At 40.7% G+C, this 24,442-nt stretch overlaps 2 protein-coding genes across 4 annotated transcripts; one reads left to right on the plus strand and one right to left on the minus strand.

Moving 5' to 3' along the window:
* Nucleotides 1–15: 15 nt before the first annotated feature.
* On the minus strand, nucleotides 16–9,478 carry LOC131132343 (zinc finger protein 420-like). 3 transcript variants are annotated; one of them, XM_058077883.1, is made up of 13 exons: nucleotides 9,144–9,475; nucleotides 9,042–9,069; nucleotides 7,376–7,513; nucleotides 6,881–7,027; nucleotides 5,888–6,806; nucleotides 4,817–5,019; nucleotides 4,648–4,746; nucleotides 4,476–4,571; nucleotides 4,268–4,378; nucleotides 3,392–3,509; nucleotides 2,313–3,291; nucleotides 1,797–1,852; nucleotides 19–1,423 (listed from the first exon to the last, which is right to left on the minus strand). In XM_058077883.1, exons 5-13 carry the CDS (start codon nucleotides 5,919–5,921, stop codon nucleotides 195–197), a joined length of 2,925 nt encoding a protein of 974 aa, XP_057933866.1. In that variant the 5' UTR covers nucleotides 5,922–6,806; nucleotides 6,881–7,027; nucleotides 7,376–7,513; nucleotides 9,042–9,069; nucleotides 9,144–9,475; the 3' UTR covers nucleotides 19–194. The 3 variants fall into 3 exon arrangements, with proteins under 3 accessions (XP_057933867.1, XP_057933866.1, XP_057933865.1); XM_058077884.1 differs by lacking the exon at nucleotides 9,042–9,069 and having other exon boundaries at nucleotides 16–1,423; nucleotides 1,797–1,849; nucleotides 9,144–9,478; XM_058077882.1 differs by lacking the exon at nucleotides 9,042–9,069.
* A 5,078-nt stretch (nucleotides 9,479–14,556) lies between these two features.
* LOC131132453 (amphoterin-induced protein 2-like) lies at nucleotides 14,557–21,562 on the plus strand. Its single transcript, XM_058078071.1, has 2 exons — nucleotides 14,557–14,858; nucleotides 16,923–21,562. The coding sequence occupies exon 2, from the start codon at nucleotides 17,009–17,011 to the stop codon at nucleotides 18,470–18,472; it is 1,464 nt and encodes a 487-aa protein (XP_057934054.1). The 5' UTR covers nucleotides 14,557–14,858; nucleotides 16,923–17,008; the 3' UTR covers nucleotides 18,473–21,562.
* The last annotated feature ends 2,880 nt before the right edge of the window (nucleotides 21,563–24,442 follow it).

Below are 24,442 nucleotides of genomic sequence, written 5' to 3' on the forward strand. Positions count from 1 at the left end.
AATATCCTAACCTCAGACTATTCCTCACTCCCTTATGATATTAAGACGACTGCCAAATAATGGCTGTATCTTCAGGAAGCCAACTCCACTCCATCAGTTCTTGAAGTTTAATCACCACCAATGAGATCACAAGCCAAACTGATATGAATTTCGACCAACTTGGAGCTGCATTCAGTTACAGCGGACACAAATGTTTATGTTATCTTAATATGTGTCCGTTGATGCATTTTGAGGTGATAGGACTGCCTGAAGCCTTTGCCACACTCCACACACGCGTAAGGTTTTTCTCCTGTGTGTGTTTGCTTGTGCCTCTTCAGACGATTGGCACTGAGGAAGCTCTTGTCGCACTCGATGCAGGAGTAAGGTCTGGCGCCCGTGTGGTAGCGGAGGTGAATGGTCAGGTAGCAGGACTGTGTGAACCTCTTCTCGCAGTGCGGGCACTGGAAGGGCTTGTGGCCCGTGTGGAAGCGCTCGTGCTTGAGCAACTCGGCGTGGGAAAAGAAGCCCTTTCCGCAGTCGGAGCAAAGGTACGGCCTCTCGCCTGAGTGCGTCAGCTCGTGTCTGGTCAGAGTTGCCTTGTAGACAAAGCTCTTGTCACATTGGGAGCAGCTGAAAACATTCTCTCGAGTGTGGCAGCGCTCGTGCTTCTTCATGTTGCGCTCCCTCTTGAAACACTTTCCACAGTAAGAGCACATGAAGGGCATCTCCTCAGAGTGGATCTTCATGTGGTTCAGCAGACCACCCTTGTAGAGGAAGCCCTTGCCACACTGTGTGCAAACGTGAGGCCTGTCTTTTTGATGGATACGCTGGTGTGCCGTGAGTGCAGCCCGGTAGGCGAAGCTCTTTCCGCAGTTGCAGGAGTGGGCGCGCTCCTTTTGGTGAGTCTGAAGGTGTTTGTTGAGGTAGCTGGCGCAGCTGAAGCTCAGCTCACAGTGAGTGCACTTATGCGAATGCTCGTCTTTCTCGTTGTCCCCCTCACCGTGTGTCTTCAGGTGCCTCACAAGCGCAGACTTCCAGGCGAACTTGCGGCCACACTCCGAGCACACAAACTCGCCATTGTCCATGTGGACGCTCATGTGTGACCTTTGCGCTAGGAGGGATTTGAAGAACTCCCCACAGATCAGACACTCATACTTGCGCCCGGGCTTGTGAGTCTGCTTGTGTCTCTCCAGGGACTGCTTGAAGGAGAAACGTCGCCCGCACTGAGGACAGACAAAGGGCTGTTCACCTGTGTGGATGCGCTGGTGGGCTTTTAACAAGGACAGGAACATGAAGCTCTTGGAACAGTCTTGGCAGTTGAAACGTCCCTCTTCGTCAACAAAGTGGACACTCTCCATGTGGTGTTGTAGCTGCTCTTCTTCTGAATGGTGGAATGAGCATTTGGGACAGGAGAAAGTGGCTGAAGTTCCATCTGCCTCAAAACCTGACAGAAAAACACATTGTTATATACCTGAAGCAACCCAATATACGATTACAAACAAAAAAAAAAACGATTACATGACGATACATCTAATTGACACCGTCAGGGAGCTATGTAGCAATATACCTAGTGTTGTGGTTTGCATAATATCAAGGTGTTTCTAATGTTTATCTTAAATATTGGGGGGGCCACTCACCTCTGAAAATGCACTGCAGTTCTACACTAATGTGAACAAAGCATGCTTAGTTAAATATTGCTGATCCAAAGTCATTGTTATGTACATGAACCTTATAATGTGCCCTGTCAGTGTGTAAAAGTATCACCTAAAGTATTAGCCCAGATCCTTAAATTTGAAGACACACAAAGCAACACTCACTTTCTTCCGCATCCTTAGATGAGACTGATGCTGTCCCGTACGAGTGCTCTGAACTGCTGAAAGAGAGGGAAAACATTAAACCGCTAAATAGTAATCTATTATTTTTAAAGGTTGGGTCTAATAATGAATTACATTTTATAGTGCTTTTTCAAGGCACCCACACCGCTTCAAAACAAAGTGAACCCATTATTCATTCACTCCTCAGTCACACAGTGGTGATGCTAAACTACATCTGTAGACACAGCTGCCCTGGAGTAGCCTGACGTTGCCAATAGCCTCTCCCACCACCATTTCACTCATGATACTTCAAATGTAGCTACTGCCATCTTGTGGAGCTAATAAAAAAGCTACATCAGGAGGTTGCCTACAGCCACAGCTATTTGTGGTCTTGACCCAGTGCTAATTGGAGACCCCGACAGTTATTTGCTTTTGTAGCCCTTGCATACTGTGACTAAATAGGTGTTAATATGAATATTTAAGGTAACATAGAAGTGATAAACACAGTGGCTAACTGACCAGTTGAAGGGTAAAAGCTTCAAGGCTGGAGGATTCTCCCTGGTAACGTCTTGCTTCCTCTTGCTGCTCATGTGTTTCTGCAAGTTGATGACTTGGACCTTCATGGTGGGCCGGCGTTTGCGCCCACTCGTGCGTATTTTGACGAGGGAAACGACTTTGGCATTGGCATTGTTTCCTGCATCGCCAATGTCTTCGGGTAATGTGTCTGCCTCACCACCACTGATCTCTTGCCCCACTTCACAGCACTCTGGGGGGGAGTTGGCGTTGACATCCTCGGTGTGAGTTTTCAGGTGCCTCGCAAGCGCCAGCTCCCAGATGAATTTCCTGTCACACTCTTTGCACGCGTACATGCCATCCATCATGTGTGTTTGCTTGTGCTCCGTGCGGGCTGATAAGGACAGAAATGTCTCTCTGCAGATAATGCAGTCGTACCTGCGTCCGCTTTTGTGTGTGTTTCTGTGGCGGTCAAGGGACTGCCTAAAAGAGAAGCAGCGGCCGCAATCGTAGCACCGGTGGGGGCGCTCACCGGTGTGGATGACCCTGTGGGCTGTTAGCGAGGAGGCAAACTTAAATTTCTTCTCACAGTCTGGGCAGTCATGAGGCCCCGAAGGGCTCTGTGGTTGAACTTCTGCATGGATTAGCTTTGCTGGATCACTTGGTGAATTTTCCTTAGTTCCCTTCTCTTCTTCACTTTCATCCCGGCCTGTGAGTACGTCCTCTGTCTGGACCACGAGAGCATCTTCAGCCACGATGCCACTTATGGGTTCTTCAAAGCCATTTTCACCCATCAGTACACCATGCTCTTCTGCCTCAACCTCTGCAATGACTTCAATTGTGATCTCATCCACGAGTGGCACCGGTATGTGAGTGTCACCACTGAAGCCCAATTGATAAGACTGGTCCTCGGGTTTTGCTATTCTGCAGGCAGGAAATGCAGACAGCGAGGAGAGGATATTGTCCCCCATGCTTGTGGGTGGAACTACATTCAGAAAAACAAAAAACATACATTACACTCAAAAACCTCCAGATAGGACCTTAGAATTAGTAAAAAAAAGTAGTCCTTAAGGATCACAACCTACCATGCTGCTCTAGATGTCGAAGGTGTTTATGATGCCGGAGCAAAACCTTCAAGTCATTGGCTTCGGAAAGTGACTGCACACAGTCACCCAATACTGATGGTCCGAGCCAGCAAATAGTCTGCAAATGATGTATTAAAAACATCATTCATGTCTGGTTACTTTTTTTAGCTACATGAAATGCCGCAGTTTTTGATGCTTGTATTGAATCTCATCAGGTTTATATACAGAGAGTGGTCAATGAATTGCATTGAAAACATTCATTCAACTACATGTGGTGCTACTTGCATATCATCATTTATTGTATTTTTTGCTACATTAAGCAAACGATAACAAGGATATTGGTAAATTAATATGAAGGATAGCAATCTTTGCTACAGCTCATTAGCTAATACAGTAACATACTCCCTCCTGTGGCCAGTTTTGGAAAACCAGCAGCAGGAATTCATGCAATGTGGGGTACTGGTTAGGTATGGGCTGGTTATTGGTTTCAAGGTATACCAGAGTATGGAAAACTAAAAGTTTCAAAACCAGTAAAATGTTAAGTCATACATTTCTATGATATGAGAGAAAATGCGGGTCCAGTGCAGCCACTATGTGGGAATACTTTGTCACGTCCTGTTTAATTCCTCACACTCAAAACTGAGAATTGATGTGTTGTAACCACATAGGTCAGCCATAGATAGCACAGGCATCATGTTATATAATATGGTTTAAAAATGACACATTTTAGAGCTGGAATTATAATACACTGAAACCATCTATCTGTGATGTTTTTGCCCAAAGTTACCATACCAAAATCTCATACAAGCACATGCCTGGAACTGCTAATGTGACATTTAAGTTTCTAATCAAAACACCACTATAGCTTTTGCTCACCTGTTTGAGGTCTGGAACTGTCAACAACTGATTTAGCCGACAGAGGAACTCCCAAAACAGTGTCTGCAAATCCTTGTCATACTCTGTTCCATACTGAGCTGGGAAGACCTCCTTTGCAATAAAACACCTCACAAGTATTAAACATTGTCCAGCATCTATGGTCTACAAGCGCACAATAACAGCGGACATGATACTGATGTCATCTCACCGAGAAGAAGTGCTCTCTCTTTTCAGGATCCTTGAGGAGAACCTGAATTAACTCCTGAAAGTGAATCATGGTTTCCTCTTCTTGTAACGCATTCACCTGCAATGTAATGCGACGCCTGGAGTGACATTCTAAGAATGAAAAAGGCCAACATCAACATGATAAGGGCACTTACATCGACCACAGAGTGGTGTTGTAGTTTGATTGTGTCCAGGAGAGACAAAATGAAGTCAGGTTGCAAGGTTTGGTCACTTTTGCATAATTGAAGTATATACTAAAGATAAAAAAACAAGCATAATGACAGAATTGTGGTCAAAACAAACATCACATATTGTTTTACTCACCCTGGCTCTTAAACCCAGGTTGAGTTGCATCCTGTGCTTATACATCAGCAGGTCTGGGACCATGTCCATCACCAAAGAAACAAATTCCGCCACTTCCCAGTAGCTCAGGACGTCTTGTTTCTTTAGCATCTGAAACATGGAGGCTGACAGGAGCTGCAAAGGGGGGACCAACAGGCGGAGGGAGGCCAGAGGTAATGGGTTAGCTGGAAAGGAAGGTACAGGAGAAAGGCGAGAGGATCAATCAAAATGTTGATATTATCTTTCAGTATCAGTACGAGATGGCCATTTTTCACATTTCTTTTCACAAATATACGTGTGTTTTTTGTTGTGTTATTCAAATATACTGTATGTATTGTTTACAAACTCAGGGGATCTTAGACAGGGGAGGGCTTTAGGGATAAACGTAAAAGGATTTGAGAGCCCGTAGTAGTTTTTGCTTTTGTTTATTTCCCAATTGTTTGGCATTATTTTGTTCAAAGAATTGTATGAATGGAAGGAAATCTATTTTTATGATATCCCTAGATTATCAGATAACGATATTACAGATCGTTTGAGATATAGATATATATATATATATATATATATATATATATATATATATATATATATATATATATATATATACACACACACACACACATATATATATATATATATATATATATATATATATATATATATATATATATATATATATACACACACACACATATATATATATATATATATATATACATATATATATATATATATATACATATATATATATACACACACATATATATATATATATATATATACATATATACATACATACGTTGTTGTTTGCCTAAAGGTAAAAGTTTGTAAATTCCGTTTATAATCACGAACACATTAAAGGCAAAATAATCACTATGATCTTGAAAGTCGCGGCGATACTTATCTTTTTACCAAAATGTGTAGTATCACCCACCCCAAGTAGACATAATTAGTTATGTATTTAAAATAAAACTTAAATGGGCTTCATAAGCTTGACGCTCAGATAAAACACTTAAGTCCATGTCAACTTCGAAGAAAGGTTTTCCAACACACCTTTGGAAAGTGTGTCAAAGAGACACGGGTCCATCTTCGATCAAGTTGCAGTTAGCCTGTTAGCTATCCGCGCGAACGCTGTGTCATTACAAACGATTCGCTCGACACAACGCCTGGCCTAAAGTACCGGATAAAAAAGCTCAAGTTCCGATTATGTATACCCAAAACCAACGCAACAGCATCTAAACAAGCAGCTGTGCATTGAAAACAATCGAAGGGTTGAGTGCGATTTGTTTGCAGTTTCTTCTTCGCTGTGGAGATTGACCCGGCTCAAGATGCTAATTGTTAGCATTACTGCCATCTGCTGGGAAGTCTTACATTTAAATTGCCCTAAAGGAAATGCACACACACAATGCTTCTGCTGATGTGATCCAAACGTAATTGTGAACAAGTCAGTCTTTTATTAGCATCCACAAACCAGAACTGTACCATATTTACCATAAATATACCTAATGTAAACACTGTTAACACTTCCGTAATCACTTCGTCTTACTCACTGCTAGGCTGTCTCCAAACCCAGCTCGTAAACGTTACTGCCCTCTGCAGCCTATACCTTGTATAGCAGCTCAGAGTCACACAAGTCCCGTCTCTACTACCATTGTAACAGTAGTCAAGAAATTAGATGCAGCTCTTTTATTGTATCTCATTTGATTGTTTGATTGTGACGATGTATTGTGATTGTTAATTTACTGAACAACAATTATATGTATAGTAATAAGTGTACAAAAGCTAATGGGTTCAGCAGCTTTTCAGTGCTGAACAAGGTCCCATGGTATGGAAGGTCCGAAAAGACAGTTTGTAGTTGCAGTTCCACAGCATTCTACCCCTGTTGCACTTGATGAATCAGTATCGTTATCCTCATAATACAGCTGAAGAAAATGAGTCTTTTTAAAAATATCTTGTTGGCCGGATGGAGGACCTTGAGAGGTGCAAAAAAAAAAGAATGTCAGAGGACATGGTAGTTATTACATTACTAATATGGAAATAAGTAACCTGTCTGGACTTTCTGCAAAGTCGGTAGGTGTTTGACAGCCCCTCTGGCCTTGGTGTCCAAATTCTTACATCTCAGCATGACAAAGAGAGCTAAACACAGCTGTAGGACAAAGGTCAGCACGCCCAGCACGATGATGGTGTTCGTATCTGTTGGAGGGGGAGCGTTTCAACTTTTCTATTTTTTCTAAACTGCTAATTCAGCTTTGAAATATACAAGACGAGTATGTAAAAGTGTTGTGGACAATTAGAGCAGAGACACTAATGAGAACAGCACAAAGCCCGGATGCATTAGTGTTAATAATTCAGACACACTGGAAATGCTTCAAAGATATGAACAAAGAGTACAAACGCGATACTGGATGAAATGTGATGTTAAATTAAACAAATATGTAGCGTTATAATATCTGTACAGGCAGATTTGATACGTTTAGGCACACTTCCTGTGTTAAACATTCATACAATCAGATGAGATTAAGACGCTGCAGTGATACTCACAGTCTGATGAGTCTCGTGGTGTTGACTCCCAGTGGGATGCATCGGGTCCAGAGAAGTTCTGGTTTGAGTTCTGGTTCTGGATGAGACCCATTTGTCTTACCTGACGTGCACAGACAATGTGGGAAGCAGCTGGGTGCGCTGAAGACAAGTACAGCTATGGTTACTGGATGTGTGATTTAAGAAGAACTGTACAATATAAAACAGGGTGCAGACCAAGGAGACATTTTTGGCCCACATCTGTTTTTTTCTAGGCCCCTCAGCATATTCTAAAAATAAAATTAAGCTATATTATTAGGTATGACCAATAACACAAAGCTAAGGATGTTTAGGTCAAACAGCTTAGCATATTGACCTACATTGGATTGGTTTTAGTGTCTTTATTGTACAAAATGTATGCAGCCGGGGAAAAGTTTGGACATGTCTGATCTCGAAGTAATTGAACTCCAAACCAGCAAGGGGCAACATAGCAGCTTTATGTATATGCTTTTTAATGACAAAATGTAACATTATGACGGCGTATTAGGACCACATTGAAAAAAATAGAGATTTTGAGAATGTATCAGAGGGAAAATAAAGCATATAAAGGAACTTTCCTCTTGCGTCAGGCAAGCTTTTATTTATAATGTGGCAGCAAAATAGATTAGCATGTCTAGTCCTTCACTCCCGCCTTCCTTACCACGCACATTTCACATGTCCAAGGTTGAAGGTCACAAAATTCTCCCCTTTTTTCATAACCTGATATGACGGAATGATAAACAATTGGACATTTCGAGAATAAAAACTTGCAGTATTAGGAGAATAAAGTCATAAAACTTAATAGTATGATGGACGTTTACCACACTGAAAAATAAAATCATCATACATTTCCCAAATAAAGTCGTGAATTTACACGTATAGAGTCGTAAAGCTTAACATTACACCCACATTAAGGCCACACTGAATAAAAAAATTCCAGAATAAACCCGTAGAATTACAAGAATACATTTGCAAAACTTAATAGCATGACGGAGTTTACCATATTGAAAAAAAAATTATCATATTTCCTGAATAAAGTCGTACATTTACAAGAAAAAGTTTGTAGGATTACAAGAATAAAGTCGTAAAACTTAATAGTATGACAAAAAAATTACCACACTGAAAAAATTGTGTGATTCGTAATCGTAAATCGTAAATTTACAACTTGATTTTTCGAAATCTCTCTTGATTTTTTTTCTTTCAGTGTGGTCCTAATAGTCTGTTATATAACAAAGACAAGTAGAATAGGACATTTTTCCGTATCATTTATGTTGAGCAATTTATACTTAACCGGCCCCTTTCACTCCACTTATATAATTGCATGAGGATTCACTTTTTATCTCCATGGTTTAATCTTTAATACATAAGATCTTGTTTAAAGGCCAAAGGGGGCGTGTGCCGAGAGAGCCAATGATCAAAGACAACCTTTAAAACTGTCACGTGAATTACATTGTATTATAATCAACATGTGCAAACGGGTGCGTTTCTGTTAAGGTTCGGCTTCATCTCGAATTTTCCTACTAAATTTGACAAATTCTGCAGGCAACTTCAATGAACTTTGACCTTTACCCAGTCAAATTCACTGAAAACATTTAGTAAAAAAAATAAAAGTGCAATAGAGCGCCAAATATTCAGTCTTAAACAAACCTACCTTACTATGCAGAGTATTGTTTGGACAGCTGTAACGACACATACGTAAAGCCCGTCTGCAAATAATTCTAATTCTAAACATCAAGTTTGCAACTTTACTCACCTTGTTAATGATAAAAGTTTTCGCTGTTTGTTGCTCAGGTGCAAGCAAATGTAGCTTGAAGTTGGCGAATCCTCTTAAATCTCCTCATTAAGGTTCCCGGGAAATTTGTTTTTCCTGCTCACTCCACATGAGGTCCCCTCTTTTGGACAGCTGAACCCTCACATTCATTGCATTCATTCAGTCGTGAACTAGAGGCAGTATTTTTCACCCCCCCAAAAAAGAAATGTAGCGATCATCTGAGGGGCTGGTAAGTATAAGTGCAATAAGTAAGCTATCCAGAGGACCTTGTTCAGATTACCCTCAGGGTTGGGCGTACACCGTCAGCCACAGTACATGTTCATTACGCATAGTAAACACCAGAGCACAAACATCACTGTCACTTTGCCCCCCATTCATAGTTTCGACACCAAGTTGATTATTTTGGCTTCAAACTCACCATATCAGTCAAGGATGAGGTGCTTGTATTTGCTACTTCCAGCCATTGGGAGTTTTTACCTCATGTCAATCTTCACTTTGCTGTTATAATTCATTATGTTTTGTCAATATTATTGGTTGACTTTGATGATGTTGTGTTTGTTTAATAAAGTTTCAATAAAGTTGGTTGATACTTCCAATCGAGTAGGAAGAGGAGTGCTACCTACACCAGGCGTGTCCAAGCTATAAACCACTGGCCGTTTGTGGCACGCAGTTTGGTTTTTTATTGGCCTGCGACACATTCTAGAAATTAAATGAAACACAAAAACCCCAGCAACAACAATAGTAACAATGGAAAAAAAGATGTAATAATAGGTGTTAAAAATAATAACCCATGGCACCTCAACACAAAGCTATGTCATTAAAAGGGCCCATGCATCCTTTGACTTTTCAACATTCCATTCCCATTGAAAGACCCCATGAAAAACACCTGAATCTTCCACAGTCCCGATCTAGTCTAGTGACCTCTGATAGCTATTTTATATTTATCTGCAGCTGTTTAATCACAAAACGTTCTTCCTTATTAGCATTTTAGCTAGCTAACAAAATGGCAACCGGGTAAGATACGTCGTCCATCTATGATGTCATCAGCGATTGACTCAAAAATCTTAACATGAGACACGTTTTTATAGTTTTATAACTATAATTCTACATACATAAAACATTGAAATGCATATAAATTATGAATGAAAGGGCTAAATGAAGATTTCAGGCTACTTTTACCTTCATTGAATTTTCCCAAAGATATGATGTGGCAGCGAGACACCACACAGACGTCATTTTCCTGTTTTGTCAAGAGCTATTTCTTGAATTCAGTAGTATTTGTCACATTCTCTATGAAAACGCTGGCACTTGCAACTTTCTTTGTTTCCATTTGGGGTGAGAAACACTATTAAATTCAAGAACTCATATCAGGTGGTTGATCTTGCTGCCACGTCATATCACATCAAGAATCACGTCTTCAAGGAATGCAAAAGTAACCTTCAATGTTCATTTATCATATATGTATTTGTATGCATTTAGAATTGTTTTCTGCATGCCAAACTATAATTGTAAAAGTATAAAAATGTGTTTTGTGGTAACATTTTTGGCTTTCTGGAATTGATTAATTGGGTTTACATTATTCCGTTTGGGAAAATTGATTCGGCTATGCCGTTTGGAAGGAATCAATGACGCTAAACAAGGCTCCGATGTATTTTCTAAGCCACTAAGACGTTGTACTTTTCCGCCATTACCAGCAGAAGGCGTCAGAGAGCTTGATTCACGCCACGGCTACCGCATCAATCATGTTAAACCACAATTAAACGCAAAAGTCATTATTTAATTGAGTTCAACTGCACTTGTGCATGTTTCTTTCATATTACCAGTGCACTATGTTTCCTATCTATCATTCTCATTGTATAAATATGATAATGCATACTGTCTGCAGGGTAAAACAACTTGCTATCATGCCCACCACACAAGCAGCCTTTAGGCTCATTGTTCCATCACATGTACATCCAGTGATGAAAATAACATGCTAAAGGATGAATGTGTCACCTTGACCATGTAACACACCTTTTCCAATCAAAACAATAGCGTCGGTGTCCCTGCAGAGGTTGTTTTTTGTTTTTTTTTTTATCACTGAACACATCTGTTAATCCGACGTCTACAATCATCTTTAACACAAACTAAATGGTATACAGAGACCAGGGCGGTGTCCTCTGGCGCAAGGATTATTCCTACACATGGTGCTGGTGGCCTTCATGCAAATTCCATTTTGATTATTAAAAGCAGAGCGGACAGGGGAGGCAAACTGTTTTGTTTCCCATTAAGGCGACCCCTTCTCTCCCACTAAGAGGATTATCCCTGACACACGCTCAGGACTTACATAAGGCTGTCAGGGTAGGATAATATCTGACATTTCTGTCATATCCTACATTTTGGCACAACTGAGTAGATGTGAGGTGTGGTATGGTGAAGAGATGGAGACGGGGAGAATGTCTTTGCTTTATCTCCCCAGAAAATTGGATCACTTGTTTGCCATAGCAATACGATCTGTTGACCTTGAAATCCTACCAACCTTGATTGTCTAGTCCGGTGTATAAATATGTTGTGAGACTCTCTAGCGTTCCATTATAACATCATCATCATCCTTCAGCTGTAAGAATGGACTCTTTTGGAGTCTCTGCGAAGATTTTGAGATTTTATGTTCTTTTGTGTTTGTCTTTCCTTTTACCTTTCCTTTCCATCTACAGTATGTTTCTACCATCACCTATGGTAATGATCTTTGGGCGGTGACCGAAAGGGCAAGACTGCAGGTACAAGCGGCTGAAATTAGTTTTCTCCCTAGGAGATAAGGTGAGAAGCACTCAGCCTTGAGAGGAGCCAGAGGAGGTGGCTTGGGCATCTGGTCAAGATTGAGCCTTGAGCGCACGTCAGACCGGTAGGGGAAGAGGCCTCAGGGAAGACCCAGGACACTTTGGAGAGACTATATCTCTTAACTGGACTGGGAATGCCTTGGAATAGGAGGCGCTGGATAAAAGCTGACCTTGGACAACCACTAAAATGTAAAATACATGTTACAGTACCCCACCTCTTGCCCAAAGACAGCTTGGATAGGCTCCAGCATACATAACATGGATGGATATTTACCTTCAAAGCCAGGTGAGGCCTCGGGTAGTTCCAGGTTACTAACTCGTTAGTAACCCGTTACTAAGCCTGTTGGCTTACCTTTCCACACCTACCTCTGCAACCAAGCGACCTCTAAAAGCTTGATCGATGACAAGCTTTTTTTCCCCACCAACAGGAAGGTGGTGTTGTTTCATTGCCTGTTTACTTCCACTTTCAAAACGAGTACCTTCCCGCACCTATAAAGCACATACAAATGACAACAGCATGGGAAATATTACTGAACATGATTCTGTATTTACTTGACCGATATTCGAGTTTCACATATCCAACAGTGAGTCCGATGCGTATCAAGCCTTCAACTCTTATTTATCAATCGCAGAAGGCTGTGTTATCTCAAATCTACATCAAACACACAGTTAATCCCATCTCTCTCAGGAGACGGGCATCAGACACGCGTTTTCATCCTTTTCTGCTAATCTCCATAGATAGTTGATGACTCTCTCTCGTGGAGGAAGCACTCCTCTTTTAAATGTCAAAACACCAGCTGCCTTGATAGCTAGAGCTTGTTACCCGCCTGTATGGATTGTTTGCACACACTGATATTACACATTGAGGGTCTGGTGTCACTTCCTGGGTAGCACCGCAAAGAAAAGTAGATGAAAATATATATTTTTTCCAACTCCGGCTGCTGTGGTGTTTGCAAGTTGCCGTTGCCGGGGCGACATAGCTGGTATGTCCATCACAGTCCTGATAATATTTGTAAAATCTCTTTCTCGCTCCCTCTACTTTAATTTGTTCACTATTTTCCATAATTTCTCAAGAAATAATGCATTAAGTGTGAATGTATGATGATGATGATGATGATGATGTAGCCCTTTATTCTTGTCACTTATACAGGAGTACAAGCGAAATAGTGCAATCATCCGTCCATACATATACAACATACTATGCAGTGAGACAAGGGGTGACAGGACGGGATGATTGGGCGATGAAGGGGGGTAAGAAGGGGGACAACACTAGGAGAGGGGAGGGAAAAAAACAACAACTCCAAACTAGACTCTTAAATGAAGGAGTACAGTGTGCGACCTAAAAAAACCTCGGCATACAAATTGGCATACAAGTAAAAACATTGTTCACACACATAGACACAATGATGATGAGCCATTTGTGAGGTTTACATTCCAAGAGCCCCACAAATAATGAACACACACATAAAAAGCCCTACAATGTCTATTTTTGATACTTTAAACCAGGGGTCGGGAACCTTTTTGGCTAAGAGAGCCATGAAGGCCAGATATTTTAAAATGTGTATCTGTGAGAGCCATATACATTTTGAATGCAATAAAATGTGTGCATTTTTATGTAAGACCAACAGTTTTAGATATAATGGGCTCTAATTATGTAGACCAGGCACACTACCCCACGCCAATGGGGTGTGGCCAGCATACTTTCGTGAGCAGCGCAGTGTCTAATATTAAATCAAATACTTGCTGCCATTAATGCAACTTCTGCTGCTGCATAGTTTTGAACCGTATTCAGTACACGTATTTCATTCTTTTGGCCATCTTCACCAGAAGGCTTGGTTCTGCAGCTTTAGCTATTTGACTAAAGGAGGAAAGTTTACATTTACATGTTTTGTTGACATCGCAATGACTGAAGTAGACTACAGCATTACCCAGTAATGATCAAGTTTTGGTGTTTGACCTGGAAAATATCATCAGGAAAGATAGATATGGTTGGCCGTATTGCAGCAGAATATAGATGGACGAATTAAAATGCATAAGAAAGTTGTTGATTTTGAATATTATTTTTAACAGTCCTTTCTGTGATGGTTTACTTTAAAATGTTAGCAAAAATGCATTTTTATTGTGGTAAGAAATGCTTGAGAGCCAGATACAGTCATCAAAAGAGCCCTACCTGGCTCCCGAGCCATAGGTTCCCTACCTCTGCTTTAAACCCTATAATATGCCTCTCATTGTAATTAAACACATTTTAATTTAAATTTTACACATTAAAAACAATTACAGGCCTATAATTATGCAGTATTGTACTTGCAGAATGTGCAGTTACACAACATCACATCTTCTCCAAGTATCTTCCTGCTGGAAAATGTTGACTGACTTGACTTGTGAGACGGCGCCCTCTGCTGGATTCATGGCTGCAGCACTTAGAAATTAGAATATTTTTGAAAAGTGAATGGAAAAGTGCAACATAATTGTAACACTAGCTTACTTTGATGCTAATTTTACTCCAAAGGTCTTAAAGAACTGGTGGGGGGGGGGGGGGTGTCCATTGTGGACATTTCCAGTTCGTGCATCGTCGTACAGATGCAGCTGATCCTCTTCCCTTGTGTTGTCGTGCTGTGCTGTTCTGGTTTCCGTTTCCTCACACGTTGGACCCCTCCCCCTGGCGTCACGCAACCCGACCTGCAGGTGAACAGTTCATTATGCAGCGTTTCCCTTCTGGCAGCACTCACACACGCCCAGACTGCTTTTAGGTTGCACAATGGTGCGCTTTGCTGCGATCAAGAGCCCACAATGCGCTCCGTACTCTCAGGCGAGTGTGCATGCAGACGCGACCGTGGACGAGAGGATGAGTTGAACAGGCGGCAGCTTCGTGGGCGTGAAGGTAAGCGGTCTGTTGTTGATTTTTTTTTTTTTATTAAAAGCCGATTGTACGGTCACTACTTTAATAACATACATAGTTTCACAGTTCTTCCCAGTGCTGCGCTATTACAGCTAAACATTATATTGCTTCGATTTTGCCTTTGCTGCCTGCATAAGCACTTTTAAAACAATTTCAATGTCGTTAGGAACACTTTACCTGCATGTTAAATGAGTCCATACACTACAGAGAAATGTTAAAACGATCACAAAGAAAAATACATTTAATACAACACAACAGGTGCAGACAGTGTCATAATGAATGCTTTAAATGGTGTTAATCGTTTATTTTTCATCTGGTTATTGCCTTCCACTCTCTGGCACCTCTCACAGACCAGACTGACTGACTAAATGTGCTTTTATGCAAACAACAACAGTGTCCTCTGGTTATACGCTCACTGGCATTGCTCTGGTTGGTCAAATCTGCAAGGGCTGGAGATAGATTATGTACTCTATGACCTCAACGTCAAGCATAAATCTGCAAATTTATCAACGTTTGTTAAAAATCCATACAATGATGGTCATTTTTACGCTTGGCTTGTTTATACGGTAATTGAAGTGGTCTCGTTTTAGTATGGCATGCCTGAGATCAGCTACAGTTGAGATGGCTAAAGTCACTGCAGTAGACATTACAATTTTTTGTACAAAATTTGTAAGATAGGGTGCACTTTTTTTTGCCCATCACTCACAATCCTTATGTGAAACATGAACACATATTGTTCCCTTTTCTGTGCATTATAACACGAGAAAATTAGTCAATTTGAGGTAGCTAACAATGCTGTCATTGGGATACACCTATGGGCTATGAAGCCCTCTAAAAAAACCTCTAAGAATGTTTCATCGTTTGATGTACATGCTGTGATCATGCATTAACACGTACACTGATGATAACATGTATTAGTTGCAGTATCTTGCCGAATTTTGATGATTTAAAGGGGACCTATCGTGTTTTTTCTCCACTTTTCTGACCTATAATTGTAGTTAGAATGTTGTATTCTCGTGTTAAACGATGCCAAAGTTTCAGATAATGAGGTTTGTGCATTTGGAAGAGAGCCCTGAAAGAAGTTTGGGATGGCTCAAAACACTCATGTTTGAAAAGGCGTGGTAAAACCGTTCCTTTGCGATGTCACAGAGGGGCGGACTTCCTTATATGGTTCATAGTTAGGAAGCACTTTGGGCATCTGACCAATCACTGCGGAGTGGGTGTGCTTGTGGCTGTGGGTGGAAAAAATCTAAACAGATCAGGTTTAAATTCCTGTTTAGAAGAAATAAATTGTAGAATAACTAGTTAACTCTGTAACCTTGCCAAATGCTATGAGCGTAGTAATCCAGTACTGTTGCACAATGCGGTGTAAAGAAAAAATAATAGCAGAGTAATGTTGACTATAGGGGTGTTAATTCATGTCTACATGGATCTAATAATGGTCACAGCCATATTTAGAAAGTCATAAGCGGGTTTTCTATGCTCCAACTACGATATTATGTTTATTAATATTAAATCCCACTCACGGCGCTCGGTTCCAGAACCAAATGAGAAACGACTGGATTGGGCACTGTCAGGGTATTCATTTTAAAAGGTTTGCATTTCGATACCACTAAGAAATGAATTCTGAATGTCAGCATTGTTATCTTTGTAAAGGCAGATTTATTGCTTTGGATTTCATGACATGTTGCTTATGCTGTTGCCAGGGAGTGCACACTGTGCAAACATATCACCACAATACTAAATATTGTTAAATTAATAATGTAAATATAGAGAGCATAAAGGCTGCTTTATCGTCTTGGATTTCATTAAATACGGTAGTCAGTGAGGGCATATTGAATATGTTGTGCAATCGCCACAATAATAAACATATTGTTAATTTTATACCAAGTATAAAAAGTATTAAAAAGTGAGCCTTATTTTCTTTGGAAAGGCAGATTTATTGTGTCGGATTTCATTTCCATTTAATAGGCTGCTACTATTTTAAGGTACATGTCAAGATGATTCATGCTGACTACTACATATTTTTGTGTGTATCTTCCTCAGCTCTTACAGGCATCCTCATGGTAAACCTGACATGTGTAAGCCAGGTGAGACAGTAACCTGAGAGTCCATCCTGAGGGAAAACCAGGATGTGTCCCATCGCGTCCCAACTCAGAGGCAACCCTGCAGCTGTCACCTTACTCCTCTCCCTGTGTCTCGGCTTCCCTCCTCGGGCGCTGCCTTGCCCGAGTAGCTGCCTTTGTGCAAGTGATATTATTTCCTGCAGCGGGTGCAATCTGTCAGCGCCGCCCTCCGACCTCCCCGGCTATGCCACGCGCTTAGACCTGAGCCACAATTCTCTCGCTGTGCTGCCCGCTGATTGGATAAACCGGACGTTTGAGCGCCTGGCCACGCTGGTCCTCAGCCGCAATCGTATCGAGAAAATTGAGGCGAATGCCTTCTCGTCCACGCCGCATCTCCTCCACTTAGACCTCTCATCTAACAAGCTATCAGTGCTCAACGCTTCCATTTTTACCGGTCTGGAGGACCTGAGGGAGCTGCTGCTGTTTGGCAACCAAATTGTCCACATCCTTCCCAACACCTTCAGTGGCCTCCAAAGCCTGGCGAAGCTCTACCTTTCTGGGAACAAGCTGACGTCACTCCCTTCAGGTCTTGGGGATGGCGAAGGGCCTCTCAACTTGACCTTCCTTGACGTGTCCTCCAATAGGCTCTCCAGTGTGCATGTTCACACACTGCTTGCTCTAAGCCAACATGGTGGAATTTATTTGCAAGGGAACCCTCTTGTATGTGACTGCGCTTTGCTGGCTTTGTTGGAGTACTGGACGTGGGCGCAGTATCGCCCCCTGTTGGACTTCCGAGATGAATACCCATGTAGGGGCTCAACTCTCAATTGCAGCCTGGGGGAAGAGTCATCTGAAGGTGGAAGCTACCAAGTGGATCCAGGTAAATGGTTGTTGTTGACATGTCCCGGCTTTGCACCACTTCCTATGAAGGATGCCGCCGTCTTCTGGGTCACCCCCACAACTGTGCTCAATTCATCAACGCAAAATCCCAACGCTCACCTCGCCGTCCTCCCCAACGGCAACCTTGAGATACGAGGAGCTTTAATGGAGGATTCTGGCTCGTACACATGCGTAGCGCCACGTGGGCGTCGCTATGACCCCACCGAGTCTCCAGAGGTCACTGTGATCGTGGGAAACACAAGCACCGTCGCTTCCAGCGGCTTGGCCCATCGTAGCGGAACTGAACACTTCAACACTGCTTTCACCACCCTGGCGTCCTGTGTGGTCAGCATCATACTGGTGCTGCTATACCTGTACCTGACGCCGTGTCGATGCACGGGGAACAGGGGCGGGGGATCGAGAGGTTGTGGCGGGCGAGCTATGATGCTCTGCTCAGACCCCAGGGAAGTTGAGTCAGGACAAAGGAGGTCCAACGGGAAAAGGGTGGCGTTCTTGGAGCCGCAAGGAGAGGACGCTGATACGGGTGTTGCAAAATCACCGGTCATGAGTCATGGCACCACAGAGGGCATTCTTAAAAATGGAAGCAGGACAGTGGGACAGACCCTCACAGACACAACCCTCGTGGTATAACAAAAAAACTGAATACAAGGTCATGGATTGCTAAAAATGTAGTCTACATTTCACTCATATCCAGAATCTGTATGGAAATACGATGGATAACATAGGAAGAGATCACAAAGATGATTGAAACGTGGGCGGTGGAGCGTTCACACTAGATAAGGCGTAAAATTGGTAAAGTCTGTCTGACTATTGTTAGGTATGCTGTGAGAACACCAACGTATTGTATGTGTGAACTCAACCAAAACCTTGATGTTTTCCTGATCAAACTGTTTCCGCTACACTGACAAAGGAGCAATTGAAGGTGGCTTTGGCTGCTTTAATACATTATGTAGCTCTATACTTCATCCATGCACATTTATAGCTTTATAATAGCGTATACTTGTCTTGTGAGATGTGTTGGCACCAGAATAATGAAGGTGAGTGTAAGGAAACAGACCTTAAAAAGGTCAAAGTGCACACTTAAACATGATGAACACCACAGTTGCTGTATGTAATATCATCATTATGTAAAGCAGGGGTGCCCAATTTGAGTGAACTGTTGATAAAATAAATAATAACACCAAACTATCTTTAAAATCTATACAGTAATCCCACGTTTATCGTCGTTAATTGGTTCCAGAAGTGCAGCGAAGTAGGATTCCTTCTTGATAAATGGAATGTTTACATAGTTGGAGCATAGAAAACCTGTTTACCACCTTCAAAATACGTTTTTTTGGATCATTAGAGCCCTCTAGACATGAAAAAACACAGCTAGAGTCACTTTTACACTCGCATTACCCAATATAGTAGACATCATAATAGATAATAGGACATCTTAGACATAAATAAGATATAACATAGACTCACGTTAGTTGTCTTCCTGTTAGTTCATACTTCCTGTGTTGGCTATTGCCTCATCAATGTAATGTTACTGGCAACTAGTATGTCTGTGGTTAAAAAGAGCCTCATGGTGCGCTTCCCTCACTTTTTTTTAACAAGCAGTGAACAGCCACACAGGAGCTGCTGTCGGCCACAACTCACACCAGTCACTCGCAAACTTCACAGTGCTAACACTCACTTCCCAAGCCCCGCGCCTTAAAAGGCGTACACAGCAGGACACAGATATTACACTACAGATCATGCCTTCTGAATTCCTTATAGTATTTGTAGGCTAAGAATACATATGTACTAATTGCTTAAATATGCATATTATATAATAGGCAATGTTCGATCATTAAAAAAACTGTTTGTAAAACTATGCGAACCACCATGTAGCGAGGGACGACTGTATAAACCTTTTTGTTAGGCTTTTACAAAATAAAATTACACACAATGTCAAAGTAGCCCCGCATCCTTTCATTTTTCAGTGTGCGTCCCTCAGGGGACACCCCCCACATGTCAACTGATGATCAAACTGTTCCAAGTATTGTACCCATTTTGTCAGTTTAAAAAAAAATATATATATTAAAGATTCATCCATATGAAGTGATTGAGGGATTCCACCGCAGGATGAGCATAAAAATCTATCCGTTTGCACTGTACTGTAGTGTTCCGCAAAATCGAGTGCCCAATCAACGTGCCCTGCGTGTTGCTGATGCACCGTTCATGCATTTTTTTTTATTGACTTCAACTCACCATGGGGCCAAATAAAGTTGGCAGCGCCGGCAATTTGATAGAAAAGGTGAGAAACACTGTTCAATTCGATCTCCTTGGGATGTATGGGAATATTATAATTATTTTTCCATTGTTTTCTGCATGTAAAACTCAAACTAGTCAATAAGTATTTTCTTTGAAATTTATTATTTGCTAATATTTTCGAAAATAATTGGATTAACGTTTATTTTTGTGAATTTCCTCAGCAAGAAATTACAGTGGAATTTTGATCACCGAAGTGAAGGTCTAACTTTAGCTGAAAAAAAAACAAATACAATTTTAATATTAAAAAATAATGTAAACTCAATTAATTCGGAAAGACTATTTTGTATATTTTAGCTAATATGATGCTAACAAGTATGCTAACAACAAATTAAAAAAATATACATGAAGCACACGTTGGACTCACGCAACAACATGTCTTATTGTAAGCTAACCGGAGAAGAAGGCAAAATTGTCATACATTTTCAACACTAACCGAGTTTCTACTGTAATTCTAACCTTTTTGAAGAAATGAATAATGTAAACAGAGGTTCCACCGTGACAGGAAGTTTACAGAAACTAATTTATGATGTGTGATGCCGTCTTTCACCTAATGGAGTGTCCAGGGAGTCATAAAAATATATAGTGATGCTTTTTGCTAAGAATGACGACTAATACTTGAAGCTATTTCAAAAGAATCAACCCAGTCGCTTGCTTTATTTAGAATATGAACCAAAAAAAGTCGACTTTGATCACTCTCATTGATGGATAAAAATAGTGAGAGTGTCACAAGTGAAGAATTGTGAAAAGAAGTGGCCTGTGAACGCCTCACAAAGCAGGAGGCTGTGGAGTAAAGTGTCATTCAGTCAGTGTCACAGAATTAGAAAAGCGCTGACCCACATACTCCCTTTGTCTGTTATTTTTAGACGTGCGGTGTCATTTCCAAGGTGCCCAGAAGCGTGATGTTGTTTTCCTTGCTCGTCCACACTGCATTGTTTTCAAATAAAACGTCTGCTTAGGCAGGTTGAAGGCATGACATGTTTTGTTTTGGGGTTGTTGTTTTTTTTTGTCAAAATGAAAAGTAGTGTTACATCAGAAGGATTTAAAGCATGGCAAATAACCTCTTAGTGAGTCAGCAAATCACAATTTCCCCAAAATCCTCTTATGGCCTTTTCATTTGTGAGTAAAAAACTGAAACCTTAAAGCCTATTTTTTGCACGCTTCCCCTTGCCCAAACCACTTCAGATGATTGTACCGCCGTTTCGGTGGCAGGGAGGACAAATAAGGAGCCTTTTTTCCGGTGACAGAGAAATTGGCTGGTGCTGATGGATCCCATCGGGACCAATCTGAGCACCTTACCATTTGGAAGGACGAGGTGTTATTCTCACACTAACATGATGACTTTTCATGAAGCGACGCAAGTTTCCTCTCATTACATTGGACATCATTAAAAACAGTAAATCATTCTTTCATGTCAGTGTAGTACTATTGGTTGTTATTGTAAGTATATTTTACAGAATATGCTCCAATAAATGCACTTGCCTTGCAGCATTTTTGTACTGGATTGTCATTTTTCATGATTTAAAGTTCATTTGTCGTTCCGTCTGGTGTGGAGGTGCCACACCACGAGGTGAGGTTGGTGTGTTTTTAAATCATCCCCGCTTTCATTTCTTTCACTAAATCGTGTGAGATTTCCACAAGGTCTTTGCAATTTCTCACGTAAAAGTCTGCAATAATTTTACAATAATATGGTCAAGATATTGATGAAAAAGACGTAATGTAATGAAAAAAAATATTTTACAAGAATAATTATTAATATTAATATTAAGTAATATTATGAGAAAAATAGCATATCATTTAAATATTAAAGAAAGAGTTTTTAGAAGGAGTAATGTGAGAAACAAACAAAACAAAGTCGTAACTTTTGAGAATAAAGTAAAAATATTATTGGAATAATGTCAGGAGTTGAAATAATGAAATATAAAAAAAAAACTGTAATTTTATGAAAATGAAGTCAAAATATTCCAAGAAAAAATTAAAAAGTCACAATAATCAGAGAAAAAAAATTTAATATTATGAGGAAAAATAATATTTTTTTAGCATAGATCTGAAATATTCTTCCATCCATCCATCTTCATTTAGGGTTGCAGGGGTATGTTGGAGCCTATCCCAGCTGTCAGGCGAGAGGCGGGGTACACCCTGGACTGGTCACCAGCCAATCACAGGGCACATATAGACAAACAACCATTCACACTCACATTCATACCTATGGACAATTTGGAGTCGCCAATTAACCTAGCATGTTTTTGGAATGTGGGAGGAAACTGGAGCACCCGGAGAAAACCCACGCATGCACGAGGAGAACATGCAAACTCCACACAGAGATGCCCAAACGGAGAATCAAACTCGGATCTCTTGAAGAGAACCACTCGTCCACCATGCCGAAGCTGAAATATATAATTTTTTTAAGGTATGCACATAAAACAAAGGAAAGATCATTTTTTTGGAAAATAAGGTTGGGGGAAAAGTTGATTTTATGGGAATAAAGTGAAATTATTATGGGTATAAACTACAAAGTCATAATATTATGAAAAGACAATTTATGGAAATTATTTAAGAAGAACGTGTCCGGGGAAAGGACATATTTGCATGCAGAATTTTATACGACACTGAATTGAGTTACAGGAAGTATTAAAAGCCGTGGGCTTGTACTAAAACATTTTATCACATATTTAGGAGTTATGACGGGCTCTAAAACCAAAAATATTGTATTGCATAACCAAATCTTAGTGGGGTTAGACGCACTTAGCTTTAAGGACGACTGCCTTGATCAATATCTTCTATCGAGACATTTCATCTTCCCAGTGCCAAGCATAAATGCGACTTCCTGACTATCCATAAGTCAAACGTTGCAGAAGTTTAATGAAAGTGTGGCTCATATTGCTAAAATAGCAACATTAATGTGAGCCCGTTCAATATAATGGCACCATTTGGCAAATGGTGCCCGCTGTTTAATTAGCGTAGTTTCCAAGCTCCATTCACCTTGTTCTGACTGTTCCCCCCAGAGCCGTGTAATCCAAAAGGAGATCATTTACCTGCCTGCATTTTTTTTAACAATGCTACTGCTGAGTGTGCCCCCGGTAGGCCCACTGCTTGTTAGGAAAAGTACGATTTCTGCAATCCTTCTGGTGTGACTTTCCATTCTATTGAAGCTGGAGGCACTGGACTGGCTCACGTGCAAGACTAATGAATGAAAGCTTGTCAAAGTTGCATCAAAAATTAATGCGGTGTGATGGACACCACTGTTCACAACACGGGCTTGTGTGTTCTAGGATTTGGAGCATGCACATGCAACACTCCAATGGAATTTGAAACATGAACACAGCTTGCACACATGTATCACCTTGTTTGTTGATATTTTATGCATATCCTTGGGAAATTTGGAGTGGGAAAGTGTTGAAAAAGTACTACATATACAATATTCATTTATGCCATTTCAACAATCAAAATATGGTGTCATCCAATTAAAAACAATGAAATAAAACAATCCAATTGGCATGATTTCATTTGGATGTGGCTGTTGCAATGTCACCTGCACCACCTCACCAAACAACACTCTCTGTGACGGCTGGATCTCTTTTCCTGTCGCTCCCTTGGAAACACTTGATGGATTGAAGAGGCAACAAAAAGGAGGAGCAAACTTTGCACAAACGTGCCACCAAGAGTACAGAGCAAAATATACGACAAGGAGCATTCTGTGGCATTTATAGGCACCACAACACAAGCACAGTGCTGGGGGAAATTGCAAGTGAATTCTGACTTGAAATTCTTATTCTTATTTGAAATGTGTTTTTAGACTGGGGGAACTCACAATAACGGAAGAAGAGGGAGTCTGTTTGCTAATATAACTCATAATCAATGTTTGTAATGTACAGACAGCATGTAATAAATACATGTGATTATTATAGTTGATGGATAATGCCAAGAAGAGACTTTTGAGTCTTGATTAGATGACGGATAAGAACTTGTGTTTTTTTTTTTTATACTGGATTGAGACCAAACAAGTCCATGCTGAGTTTATGTAATCACATGGAGTCAGAGAGCCAGTGGGGATAGAAAGTCAAGTAGGAAAAAGTAGGTTACTTAAAGGCGGGGGGGCGAGTTTCACAATTTGACATGTCTGATAACTGTTTTTGTTGGTTCTTGAACTTGCCTAAACAAATACTGTCAGTTAAAGTACATGACTATACAATGGAACCTTGGTTGGCGCCATTCATTTGTTACAGACGGTCCAAAATGGACGTTAATCGAATCAAAGAAATAATGTAAATCCACTTAATCCATTCCAGAAAATCAAAATGTTAT

Source organism: Doryrhamphus excisus, chromosome 7, assembly GCF_030265055.1.
Source record: "Doryrhamphus excisus isolate RoL2022-K1 chromosome 7, RoL_Dexc_1.0, whole genome shotgun sequence".
In the NCBI taxonomy this organism is placed as follows: Eukaryota; Metazoa; Chordata; class Actinopteri; order Syngnathiformes; family Syngnathidae; genus Doryrhamphus; species Doryrhamphus excisus.

Bases quoted from the DNA above. Each gene is read 5' to 3' on its own strand.
- LOC131132343 (XM_058077882.1), bottom strand. From the start codon at position 5,921: ATGGACCCGTGTCTCTTTGACACACTTTCCAAAG. The intron at 4,747-4,816 runs GTGAGTAAAACA...TTTTATCTTTAG, and splicing joins ACCTGGGTTTAAGAGCCAGG to TATATACTTCAATTATGCAA. The intron at 1,853-2,312 runs GTCAGTTAGCCA...CCTCTCTTTCAG, and splicing joins AAGCTTTTACCCTTCAACTG to CAGTTCAGAGCACTCGTACG.
- LOC131132453 (XM_058078071.1), top strand. From the start codon at position 17,009: ATGTGTCCCATCGCGTCCCAACTCAGAGGCAACCCTGCAGCTGTCACC.